This window comes from Diabrotica undecimpunctata, chromosome 8, assembly GCF_040954645.1.
Source record: "Diabrotica undecimpunctata isolate CICGRU chromosome 8, icDiaUnde3, whole genome shotgun sequence".
Classification (NCBI taxonomy): domain Eukaryota; kingdom Metazoa; phylum Arthropoda; class Insecta; order Coleoptera; family Chrysomelidae; genus Diabrotica; species Diabrotica undecimpunctata.
The window spans coordinates 52,786,272-52,798,789 of record NC_092810.1 but is presented as its reverse complement, the minus strand read 5'-3'; the positions used below and the strand labels follow the sequence as shown (position 1 = coordinate 52,798,789).

Below are 12,518 nucleotides of genomic sequence, written 5' to 3'. Positions count from 1 at the left end.
CAATCTATCTGACATTTATCTCTATTTGTGTTTATCAATTTCTATTTAATATTGTTGTTCCTTCGATAATATCTTCGGCTCTTTATTTTTGATTGATTGATCTTTATTTGATGTGTTTATTTGCCTAGCAGATCTAACATTGCGCGTTTAGTAATTCCTTGTAGCGATAAATCGATTCTGTTATTCAAATATCTCTTATATTTGAACGACGAAATATCTTTTTTGGCCATTATTTTCCATCATTCCCTGCAGGTGTCCATACCAGTTTAGTATTTTGGCTTCGATAGAATCTATTATGTCTAGGTCAACTTCCATTTCTCTCCTAATGTCTACGTTCCTCACCCTATCAAGTCTAGTGTGCGGCAACATGTGTCCAATAGTCCATTTCCATTGCCTTAATTTTTGATTTGTTTTATTTATTGATTTACCAAAGTTCGACGCCGTGCAAACCAATACTTTCTATTATTGTTTTATTAATAAATTCTTTTTTTATTTTCTTTTGGTATTTTATTATTCCACAATAGTCATTGTAGCTGTATAGTGGCTGCTCTTGTTTGGCCAATCCTAAAATGTATTTCTTCGTTATTCGCTGCTTTTGATGTTATTTGGACTCTGGACCTAGTTATAGTTCCTATTTAAATTTGTAGTCTTTTTGATTTTTCTACTGTAACTAAATACTCGGTTCTTTGTATATTTATTGTAAGGCCCCACTTAGTGTACTCCTCCGACAGTTTTCTAAGCATATAGTCTATTTTTTTTTATTTATTCTTTGTTTTTCCATTGCTACTCAGAGCATTGAAAGCGATACACTATTGTATGCCTTTCTCAGATCTATAAATACTACGTAAGTTGAAAGGTTGTGGACTAATTTTTCCTCAATAACCTGCTTTAGAGAAAATAAGGTGTCTATAGAGGATCTGCCTGCACGAAAACCATTTTGTTCTTCTACATCTGTCATCTCTTCTTTAATTTTATTTTTTATTATCTTTCCATAGAGTCTTTAGAGTGAATTTATGGCACTTAGCCCCCTGTAGTTTGAACAATTCTTCCTATCTCCTTTTTTGTAGATGTTGTTAATATGTGCTTTTGTCCACTCCGATGGTAAATCACATCCTTTATAGAATAAGGTGAAGACATACGTCAGTAATTCCCGCAATACTTGTGGGGCTGTGTTTTAATAATTCGTTCGGTATACCTTGTGGTCCTGCTTTTTAATTTTTACACTTCATATTATATCTTCGATTTCTGTGCTATTATTTCAACATATTCCACTTTATATGTTATTGTTATTGTATTGTGTTGTTATTGTTATTGTAATGTTGTTCGTGAATTGCGGTCTTGTGTCAATCAGAAGTTGTGAGTAATGAAATAATTATTAAGTTAGAATCATGGTCCGAATCTGTGGTATTACAATTTTCGCCAATAAAAACTAAATGTATTCTATTTACACAAAAACATAATATTCTTGCACCACATCTATATAACTATATAGTCGAATACTCAGTTTCACAAACAATGTTCGATTTTTATGTATATTTAAATCCTGGAAAAAGCATACAGAGAAACTTTAAAATCATGTCAAGCAGGATTAAATTTTATGAAAACTATTTTCAGTAAAAACTGAGAAGCATATCAAAGTACACTATTACATATATATAAATCTTTAGTTAGATTCTTATGTCTTTTATCTATCTATCTATCTATACAGCTCTTGCTGTCCAATTTTGGACATAGACTTCCTCTTCCTCCTTCCACGTCTCTTTATTATAGGCAGTTTGTATCCATTTTGGGCTTGCGTGTTTCTTCAACTCATCTGACCATCTCATTTGTGCCTTCCTCTTTTTCGTCTGTAACTATATGGTCTCCAGTGTATACTCATCTTATTCCATCTGTCGTCTTTCTGTCTTATGGTATGTCCAGCGAACTTCCACTTAAGTTTTGCTATTTGCGTTAATACATCGGTCACTTTTGTTTTGTTGCGGATCCAAGTATTTCTTTTCATGTCTGATAGCCTGATGTTCAGCATTTGCCTTTCCATGGCTCTTTGGGCCTTTGCTATTTTTTCCATGTTTTCCTTTGTAAACGTTCAAGTTTGAGAACCGTAGGTGAGAACAGGAAGTATACATTGGTTGAAGACTCTTGTTTTTAAATATTGGGGGTATTTTCTATTTTTTAGTATTCTTTAGTATTTTTTTCTTATCTATCTTATCTTTTTCTTATATCTTTTTTTTAGTATTTAGTATATTTAGGAAAGTTTTCCGAAGGATACCCAAGCCAAGAGTATCCTTCTCTTTATTTCTCCGGTCTGATTTTCTTTATTTCATTTAACTAGTTGTCCCAAATATACATATTCTTTTACTTGTTCTATAGTTGTTTGTGCAATTGTAATTATTCATTCTTCTGATTGGTTGGTCATAATTTTCGTTTTAATATAATTCATTTGTAGACCTATTTTTGTTGATTCGCTATTTAATTCATCCATCATATTTTGCAATTCTTCCCTTTTATCTGTTATTAATAGAATGTCGTCTGCATATCTGTCGTCTTTTATATGCTTCCAAAATAGCTAGTAATAAAGAGCAACCTACTTATACAATACGTTCACGGATCGATTCCAAGACAGTTTCTCTGTAGCAAGATTAGATCCACCGTTTTATGTAAGAGTTAGAAAAAATCTGGACGACCTACATCTTTAAGTTCCTGACATTTTCCCAATAAATTTCCTAACCTTGTCACCTTGGTTAATACTAATTCCCAAAATGAATATCAACCTCAGTGTATACAAAAAAAGTGAGACCCTAACAGACCTGATCAAACCGTCATTCTTGAAGGAAATGGAAACAAAATAACTGTACATTGACGCATCCAAATCATAACTAGACATAACCACAAAAAGATGTTGCTTCATGTAAATACGCAAGTTAAAAAATCAAATAAAAAACTAATAAATAGAAAAGCTACAGATAAAAATGGAATACTAGATGAACTGCTAAAATATCGTAAAGGGGCCATAATGGAACAATTAACATCATTGACTAACAAAATTATAAAATATAATAAAATACCAGAATAATAAAAAAGTAGCAAACTAATCCTGCTATTAAAAAAAAAGTGAGAAAAAATAGCCGATTCATTTAAATAATTAAAAATAGGCTAACTTATAAAATACCACCCTAAACTTAGAAATTTATTTTTGCAAAAAACGAGTAAATAAAAGGATATGCTTAGTTAATAAACAATAAGTGCTAGAAGATCGTATGTAGATGCAGTATTCGTCATGAAAAAGCAATAAAATATAATAGATGATGCCGGTATAAGTAATTCCCTACTTACTGACCAACGGATTGGGTCGGATGAGTTAGTAAGTGGAAGTGCACTATTTTGTTCAGGGGTTGGGAAACTGGCCCTAAAGGCGGATGAACCGAAAAATAGGCGTAAGGATGCAGAAGGCAAGGGTGAACCACTGCATTACAGATTCGTAGAGTACCCCTAGTAAAGTCATGAATGGCAAATAAAAAACTTACTGATTATGGACCACGGAATCCAAGATCCGGCAGTGGAGGAATAACTGTAGACCACAGGGCCCAGGTAATAAACCAGAGACTTAGTGCATTTAAGACTTTTAAAAGTATCAACCTGGAATGCCAGAAATCTATATGCAAGTGGTAAATTATCGAACGTATTCCTTGAAATGAAAAACCTCCAAATTGATTTTCTATGTATACCTATTGCCACAGGTGGAGGATAGGCGTGGAAGGGTTGCTGGTTTCCTAGAGACGGAACCTCTTACTGAGTTGGATCTCGGCCAAGCTGTTGGATAGATAAAAATCCGAAAGGCACCTGGTATAGACAGAGTCATGCCGGAGACAATAAGGCTCGCCGCACTAAGATACCCGCAGGTTTTCCTGAGATTTCTAAACAAACTTGTCAAACAGAGTTGTCCTTTTTCCCGAAATGTAGAGGTGACGAAGGAGAAGGGCGTTTTCAGCCAATTTTCCTTTTAGTTCGGTAGCTTAATTGTACCAGCAGTTTGAGAAAGGTCGCCTTGAGCGAGAGCTGGAAGAAAAGCATGCGCTGAGCGACCGCCAATATAGTTTTAGGGCCAAAAGGTGTACCATAGACTCTGTCACAGAAGTAACCTCTTTAATAACACAGGATACAAAGAGATGAATGGCTCTCATTCTGCTTGACGTCAAGAATGCCTTTAACACGATTATAGGAAAAAATCCTGTCCAGGCTGAGAGAAATGGGGGTTAATGAGTACCTGGTCAACGTAATTGACAAATACTTTACTGACAGGTCCATAAGGGAAAAGATACCAGTATAAGTTTGTCCAGGATGTTACGCAGGGTTGAGCACTAGGTCCCATCCTTTGGAATGTCCTTTACGACGGGGTGTTGAGGCCACAGATGCCAAGGGGATGCACTGTTGTAGCTTATGCCGATGATCTTGCACTGGTCTCAGAAAACGGACATGGCTAATGCGGTTAACACAGCCTTGCGTCGTATTAGTAGGTGGATCAGAGATAACGATCTACAGCTAGCACCTCAGAAAACTGAGGTGGTAGTTCTCAAAGGGAACCGGGACCAATCCTTTATTCGCTTTATAGTGGAAGGTGTGGAAGTTCCACCGGTTAAATCGGTTAAGTATGTCGAAATTTGGTTGTCGGAAGGACTGAGGTTCAGAGTACACATCCAACACATGGTAGAGAAGGCGAACCAAAGTCTAGAGGCGTTGATACGGCTGATGCTAAATATTGGAGGGTGAAGCGTGCTAAATGAAGTTTTCCATTCGTTGGTAACCTACGCTATCTCAGTGTGGTGTAGCGCACTGAACAATTCGAAATACGATAAGCTGATTAAGACTTCGCAAAGGCGAATGCTCCTGAGGGAATCTAGTTTCAAATGAGACTTTATTATTTGTTTTTTCTTTGATTAAATCAGTTATAAGAAAAATAAAATCTGAGTTCTTGCAATTTCTGTTGCTTTATTCTTCTTAACGTGCCCCATCCCTAAGGACATTGGCGATCATGATGGCTCATTTGACTCTATCTGCAGCCGTTCTGAAAAGTTCTATTGACGTTTTCCCACTCCATCGTCTCAGATTTTTTAGCCAGGACGTGCGTCTTTTCCCCGGTCCTCTTAGCCTTCCACCTTCCCTTGTATGACCAGCCGCATCAATTCGTATTTCTCGGTTCTTAGCATGTGACCAAAGTAGCTCATTTTTCTTTTCTTTATAGTGTTGAGTATTTCTTTATCTTTTTTCATTCTTCGTAGCTTTTCCGCATATGTATTGTGTCCAAGATATTTTCCACATTCTTCGATAACACCATATTTCTAATGAGTTTTTTTCCCTGTCGCCTCTGTAATTGTTCAGGCCTCAACTCCATACAACAGGACAGAGAACAAGTAGCATCTCAATACTCTAGTTCTAATTTTGAGGTTGAGTTTTCCATTGCATAATATTGCTTTCATCTTATTAAAAGCACTTCTAGCTATCTCAATACCCCGTTTTATTTCCGTACTTCTATCCCATTCTTCGTTTAGTTCGCATCCTAAGTACTGATATCTGTGCACCCTGCCTAAAAGTTTTCCTTTAGCGTAAACACTGTCTTCCTCAATCTTGTTCTTGCTTACCACCATGATTTTTGTTTCATTTTTATTCAGTGTCATTCCATACTTTTCGCAGTATTGGGTAATGCGATCAACTAAGATCTGTAGTCCTTCTCTGCTATCCGCAAGGAGTATTGTATCATCTGCGTATCTAAGATTATTCATAAGTGCTCCGTTAATAAATATGCCTTCATTTATGTCTTCTAATGCCTTTTTCCTTGTTTTATTACGAGTAAAAAATAAAGAAATATAGATTTTTTTTTAGAATAGGATATAGTAGATTTAAAGGGCGCTCAGTCTTGCAGGGGTCCTGCCTTTTATGTCTATATAGAATATTTACAACAGATTATTCAGGTCGCAATTAGAAACATCTATGAACATATTTAATAGACATCTTTGAAACCTATAATCTACCTATCTCCTAATATTACCTATTTTCTTCGTTGCTTAAAATAATTTTGTCAAAATATCTCGCTGTCTCACTTCACGATTTAGGAAAATTTATTATTTGTTTACATACCAGTATAATCACACTGATTTAGCTTGTTTATAAATACGACAAATAGCTTTGTTCTATAGTCTATAAATGTGAGGGCCGTATTGTAATCAATGTTTTTTTGATATAAATTTTTGATTGTATGTAAATGTCATTATTTCATTCATTTGGTATTTTTAAACAAATATTATAGTTGTTTGCTGAATAATTTACACCACTAGTAGATGATTCACCAGTTTTTCTAAAGTTGTAGTTAGCGCTAATATTATATTTGGTGTGAGTTGTTTTTATTTAATAATTTTTTAATTATTTTTTGAGTTAAACTTTTTTATGTTCTGACAAATAATTGAGAAAGCAATGGAGTTTGCTAGAGAAACAATATCTTGTGATATTCAGATATAGAAAAAATAACAGACTGCTGAATTGATGATGCCCTGTAATTAAAGTAGCTGAAGTAAAATAGCTATCAGATTCTGGAACTATCAGGGTTTCAACAACTTGCGTGAAATCGGTAACGAAAATGGGAACCATAGTTATTTTATATATTACAGAAACTTGGCTCACTCATCCTCTGTAAATTACCTTGAATTATTTTTCATCTTATCATATAATTTAATCGAAGACTACTTAAGAAAAATCAACTGGAAGAGCAAGTGATTGCTCTTATTGCAGCTTATTATACTTATTAGTAACAAATTTAATTCATACTGAATTTTCTGTCTTTTAACACAAAAATGTATCATCTACAATGATTTTAAGCCTAGTTTGGATTTAAGCACTAGTTTGGGATACTTCAATTAGCTTTACCTGATGTTACGGAAAAAATTATTGGCATATCTATAATTATTGGTGGCGATTTTAACTCAAATATTTCAGATTTAGGTTCTTTGCCTAGCGAACTACTAACTCTAAAATACTACTAACTCCAATAGTAATTTGTTTGTTATAGGACCTAGCCGCGACAAGTTTTTAAATACAAGAGGTAGAACTCTTTCTGACTTTATGGATAGTAACGGTTTTTGTGTAATAAACTGGAGAGCTATTTCGGAATCTTCCGCTCAGTTCAATTTTGCTAATTCTTTAGGGAAATTTGTAATTAATTCGAAATGGATAAATAATCTTTTCTTGAATATCATAGATGATTTACAGGTTTATACAATCCCTTCTTCTTCTTCTTCTGATCAATTTCCATTTACCTACAAGCTTAAATATTATTATAGTGAGGTTCCTGCTTTAAATCATAATAATACGATTAAAGTTTCTTGACGCGGTAAACGAAACTGCCACTGAACTAAAACTTCATATTTGTACAATAAATAGAATTAATAATAAAAACCGAATACACCAGCCTTGGTTTGACCATGAATGTATCAAATTAAAAAAAAATTGTAAAAGATAGACTACAGATCTGGAAATAAAATTCTTTTTCCCCAGAGTAGCTTATATGTCTCTTTCATGTATTTTTTCCAAAAAAGAATACAAAAATTTACCGAGAAGAAAGAAAAAACTATATGATAAGAAGATGAGAAATAAATTATAACAAACTTTTCTAACTGTAGGGACACTAAAACGTTTTGGACCACGATTAAAAGAATACGTATATATATTTAGGGATTCTACAGTATTCACTGCCTTCCCTCGCTCAACCGTTTCCATCTCTCTCTGTTGTTCCAGTCTCCATCGTTAAGGCCTTTCTTACTCATGGCGTCGTCTACTTCGTTCCTCCAGAATTTTCGGGGTCGTCCTCTTTTTCTCCTTCCTATGGGGCTCCATTCGGTTATTCTCTTTATCCATCTGCTGTCGCTAGTTCTTCTTACATGTCCATACCACTTTAATCTTTTTTGTTCTATATATGTTAGTATGTCTGTTTCTATTAATGTTCTTTGCTTTATTTCGTCATTACTTCTCCTATCCGTTCTTGTTACTCTGCAGGATCTTCGCAGGCATTCCATCTCTGTTGCTACTATCTTACTGCTGTTTTTCTTGTTTATGATCTAATAAAAGAATACGTCAATCAACGTAATATCGAAATATTGGTTAACTTATGGGAACAATTTTTCAGAAATTCTCAACAAATAATTATAAGAGAACATACATCTTTTTTTTCTCATCATCTCAGTTACTTCCAAGGAAGTATACACAGTTCTCAACAGCTGCACATGCAACAAATCCCCTGATTTTGACGGGGACCCTTATGAATTCTTAAAACATCTCCCCAAGAACTGGATTTTATACTTAACTTCACTTTTTAATAAAATACTTAAGAACACCAAGTTTCTTCATCCTGGGGTAATTTAATCACAACCATGGTACATAAAGAAGGACCAAAGAAAGACCCTAATAATTACCAAGGCATTGCGTTAATAAGTTGTTTATATAAAGCGTTTACGGACATTTTATATAACCGTCTCATGCCGTAAACATTCGTTCATGGATGAACACAACCGCGGATTTAGTCAACATCGTGAAGGGCCGTAAGCTGACTTGGGATATATAATGAGAAATCAAGGCAGATATGAGCTACTCCAATGCATTTTGCAAGGTAAAATTGAAGGGAAAAGGACCCCAAGACGAAGAAGAATATCCTGGCTTGCTAACCTCAGAGCATGGTATAGAAAGACCTCAACACAGCTATTCCGTATTTTTTTAAGCCCTTCTCTCTATTCGGATTGCCGAATATAGGCCTCTCCTCATTCTCGCCATTCATCTCTGTTGTTTGTGAGACGTTTCCACATTGGTCCTGCAGTTCTTTTAATATTTTCGCTTCAGCGCATTTGTGGTCTTCCTCGTGGCCTTTTGGCTTCATATGGCCGCCAATTCCCGATTTCTTTATTCCATCGGCCATCCTTAAGACGTTCGTTTTGTCCAGCTCATTTCCATTTCAGTTTATCTGCCTGTTCGACAGCATCTTTCACTTTTGTTCTATTACGAATGTCTTCATTGGTTTAATAGTGTTTGAGTGAGATACCCAGCATCTGTCGTTCTATAGTTTTCTGAGTTTTTCTGATCTTCTCCATGTTTATTTTAGTAAATGTCCAGGTTTAAGCTCCATATGCAAGTACAGGTAGGATATAGGAATTAAACACTTTGGTTCGCAGTCTTTGAGGTATATTTTTATTTTTAAGGACATATGAGAGTCTTCCGAATGCTGCCCATCCCATTTTTACACGTATGCTTATTTCGGTAGTCTGATTTTCACTATTCCGTATAGCAACCAACAAAGTCATCATAGCCAGAATGATCGCCAACGTTCGAAACGGACAGGCACCCTAAGAAGAAGAATGCCATGGTGCGAGTGATTTTCTATACTTCCAGAATGTCAGCCAGGATTTTGGCCGAATAGAGGCTGCACTGACAATGTATACACAGTCTTCTCCGCTATACACATACAGTTTCGGCGTCGAGAACGTAATGGTTTTGCCATATTCGTTAATTTTAAATGTGCATTTGATAAAGTTAACCACTCTTTACTCTGGCGTAAATTGTATAGTTGTGGAGTCAGTTCACGTGTTGTTGATTTATTGCAGAATTTTATTACGCGAATGCCACTACACGTGTCCGAACTAATGGCTCTTACACATCGCCATTTTTCGTAGAATCAAGAGCTCTTTAGGGAGAAGTATTAAGCCCTCTTTTTTTTAATGTTTCTGTCTGACATAGACTATTAATTTAAAAATAAAGGCTGCTGCGGCATCCCTATAGAAGGAAATACTGAACTATTATTGTTGTTATATGCAGATAATATTGTTATCTTCGCAGACTCGGAAATAAATGTCAAAAATAAACTTAAGATTTTGCATAGTTTTGCTGACTTAAATACACTATCACTACACACTTCACACTAGAAGTAAAAACAAAGAAAAGTAAAATTATGCAATTTTCCAAGCACGAACACAAGTATGTAGGTTCACAATTTTTGTATAAAAATCATACAATCGATGTCACCAATAACTTTACCTATCTCGGTGTGTTTTTACCTCTTCTATTTCGAGAAGTGGCAGTTTCAATAACGTCAAAAGCAAAATTTACCATCGCTTCTGTCTTACCACTTCTTGCAAGAATTAAAATACGTTCTTGGACCTACATAGTTCATCTTTTTGAATACCTAATTTTAAATATTGTTGTAAATTGTATACTAGTTTGGTATTATGACATCGTGGAGAAAATCCAAATCCAGTTTTTTAAAACAATTTCACTTTTACCTTTGAACACACTAGAATATGTTGTTATATTAGAAATTGGCCAGGTTAAAATTGTTAAAATGGTTCTTGAACTGATTACTGAAAATTCTAAAAATGAATCAAAATCGAGTACCCAATATTTGCTTTCTACGCCAATGTGCGCTTACTAATCTCGCAGAAAAATTTAATTAGGCTTTACAAATTAAAAATTTATTTATCTTAATCAATTCTAACGAAACCTGGGATACACTAACCTATATTTCTCTAAATAAAACAAAAGCGTTACTCCTAGTAAAAATGAAACGAAAACTTTACAAAATCGATTGCACTTTAATGCAGAGACCCTTCCTTTTAACTTTTTATAATAATTTTACCGTTCTCCCTTATGCCAAAAGCTATCTTCCGGTAATTTGCCAATCCATATAACCCGAATAATAGCTCAGTTAAGAGTTTGCAATAACCACAAATGGAAACTTACTCTTAGTGGAGCCACTCACCGCAGCATTTCAAATAAAATTTGCACTATTTGTAATATTTGGGACCTTCGAGCATCTTTTATTAATTGAAAAGACAGTCAGGATTTGATTATACACATAGTGCCTTTACGATTTGCTTATACGTATTTCGTTCTTTCAGGACTCGTCAGAGGGACTCATAGAAATACTCATGAAATAGGTTATCAACTTATTTTAAATTAAATAAATAAATTAATAATACATATTTTCATCAATATATCTCTAGAATAAATGTACTTAAGTAACTTCTTTAATACTGTATTACTGATACAGTTACAAACACTAACGTCCATTGTGTTTTCTATTCAATCACAACCCAAAGTAGCTTCTAGACTAGCTACTCAAGGAACATTCATGTTAGGTCTATGTATAATACAGTGGTGTTAAAAAGTTCTGCATCACCTAAGCGCCTTTTAGTTTTTGAGGTTTAACACAAGTTTTTTGTATATTTTTGCTAATTCATTTTAAGTTTGTGCTTGTAATTAGCATTATCAGTATAATTACTAATGTTTTTTTTTAATTACTAGCTCAAAATTCTACAGAAAAGATTAAAATAATCTGATTGAAGGGATTTCCCATAATCCGAGAAAATTATAAAGTGATTATTAAGTCGTTAAAGTACTATTAAATTGAATTTTAATGTCAAATTTGCCACATATTTTGACTATATAAACACCCATTTATTGGCTCTTTGATTTTTGATCAAAAGGTCAAAATGTCATCCCAGACCGAACAAACTAAATTATCGGACGAAAAGCGTTTTGAAATTATTTTTCATCATAAAAACGACAAATCTAGTCGCGAAATAGCATCCGCAGTAAACTGTAATCAATCTACAGTAATTAGAGTCATCAAAAAGTATGCTGAACAAGGAAAAATCGACGACAGACCGCGTAGTGGCCGACCAAAGAAAACTTCTGTTCAGGATGATCCTGCGTTAAGAAGAACAATTCTGGCAGACCGAAGCCTTAATTCCACCCTATTTACGAAGCTGTGGTCTGAATCTACAGATGTAAGCGTGTGCACTTCCACTGTGAGAAAAAGACTGCTTAGTTTTGGACTTACAGGATGTAAGGCACGGAAGAAACCACTGCTTTCAGAAAAGCAAATATTGCACTGTTTGAAATCGGCCAAGGAACATCGAGTTTGGACAGCAGAGCAATGGCAGGGTAAACAATCATGCTGGAAATGCCTACGTCAGAAGATTTCGTGGTGAAGAATTGTCTCCAAAATGTGTTCTTCCCACAATTAAACATCCAACCTCCGTTATGATATGGGGTTGCATGTCCGCTCGAGGAGGGTTGCATGGTCGCCTACACGTTGTCTCTGGGATGATTAATGCTACCAAATACATTGAGGTACTACAGAATAAGATGCTACGTAGTGGAAAAGACCTGTTTAGAGCAAGTTGCCATAGAGCAGAATTGGCTTAAGCTTAGCAAAATAAAGCTTCGATGTAGAGTAATGAAATTGATAGGATGGACTGGCCAGCGCAGTACCCGGACCTCAAGTCCATCGAGAGTTTGTGGCAAAGGATATCAAACATCATTTCCAAAAGCAAACCCACAAATAAAACAAAATTAATCGAATCTCTGATCCATGCTTGGCATCACTGTATTTCCATGGAGGAACTGCAAAATCAATAAATTCAATGCCCAAAAGAACTAGTTATTAAAAACAAGGGCTGGCCAATTAAATATTAAAATTAGTTTAA

At 34.9% G+C, this 12,518-nt stretch overlaps 1 protein-coding gene across 1 annotated transcript; it reads left to right on the top strand.

Moving 5' to 3' along the window:
- Positions 1 to 11,519: 11,519 nt before the first annotated feature.
- On the top strand, positions 11,520 to 12,020 carry LOC140448822 (uncharacterized). Its single transcript, XM_072541942.1, has one exon. The coding sequence runs from the start codon at positions 11,520 to 11,522 to the stop codon at positions 12,018 to 12,020; it is 501 nt and encodes a 166-aa protein (XP_072398043.1).
- Positions 12,021 to 12,518: the final 498 nt, after the last annotated feature.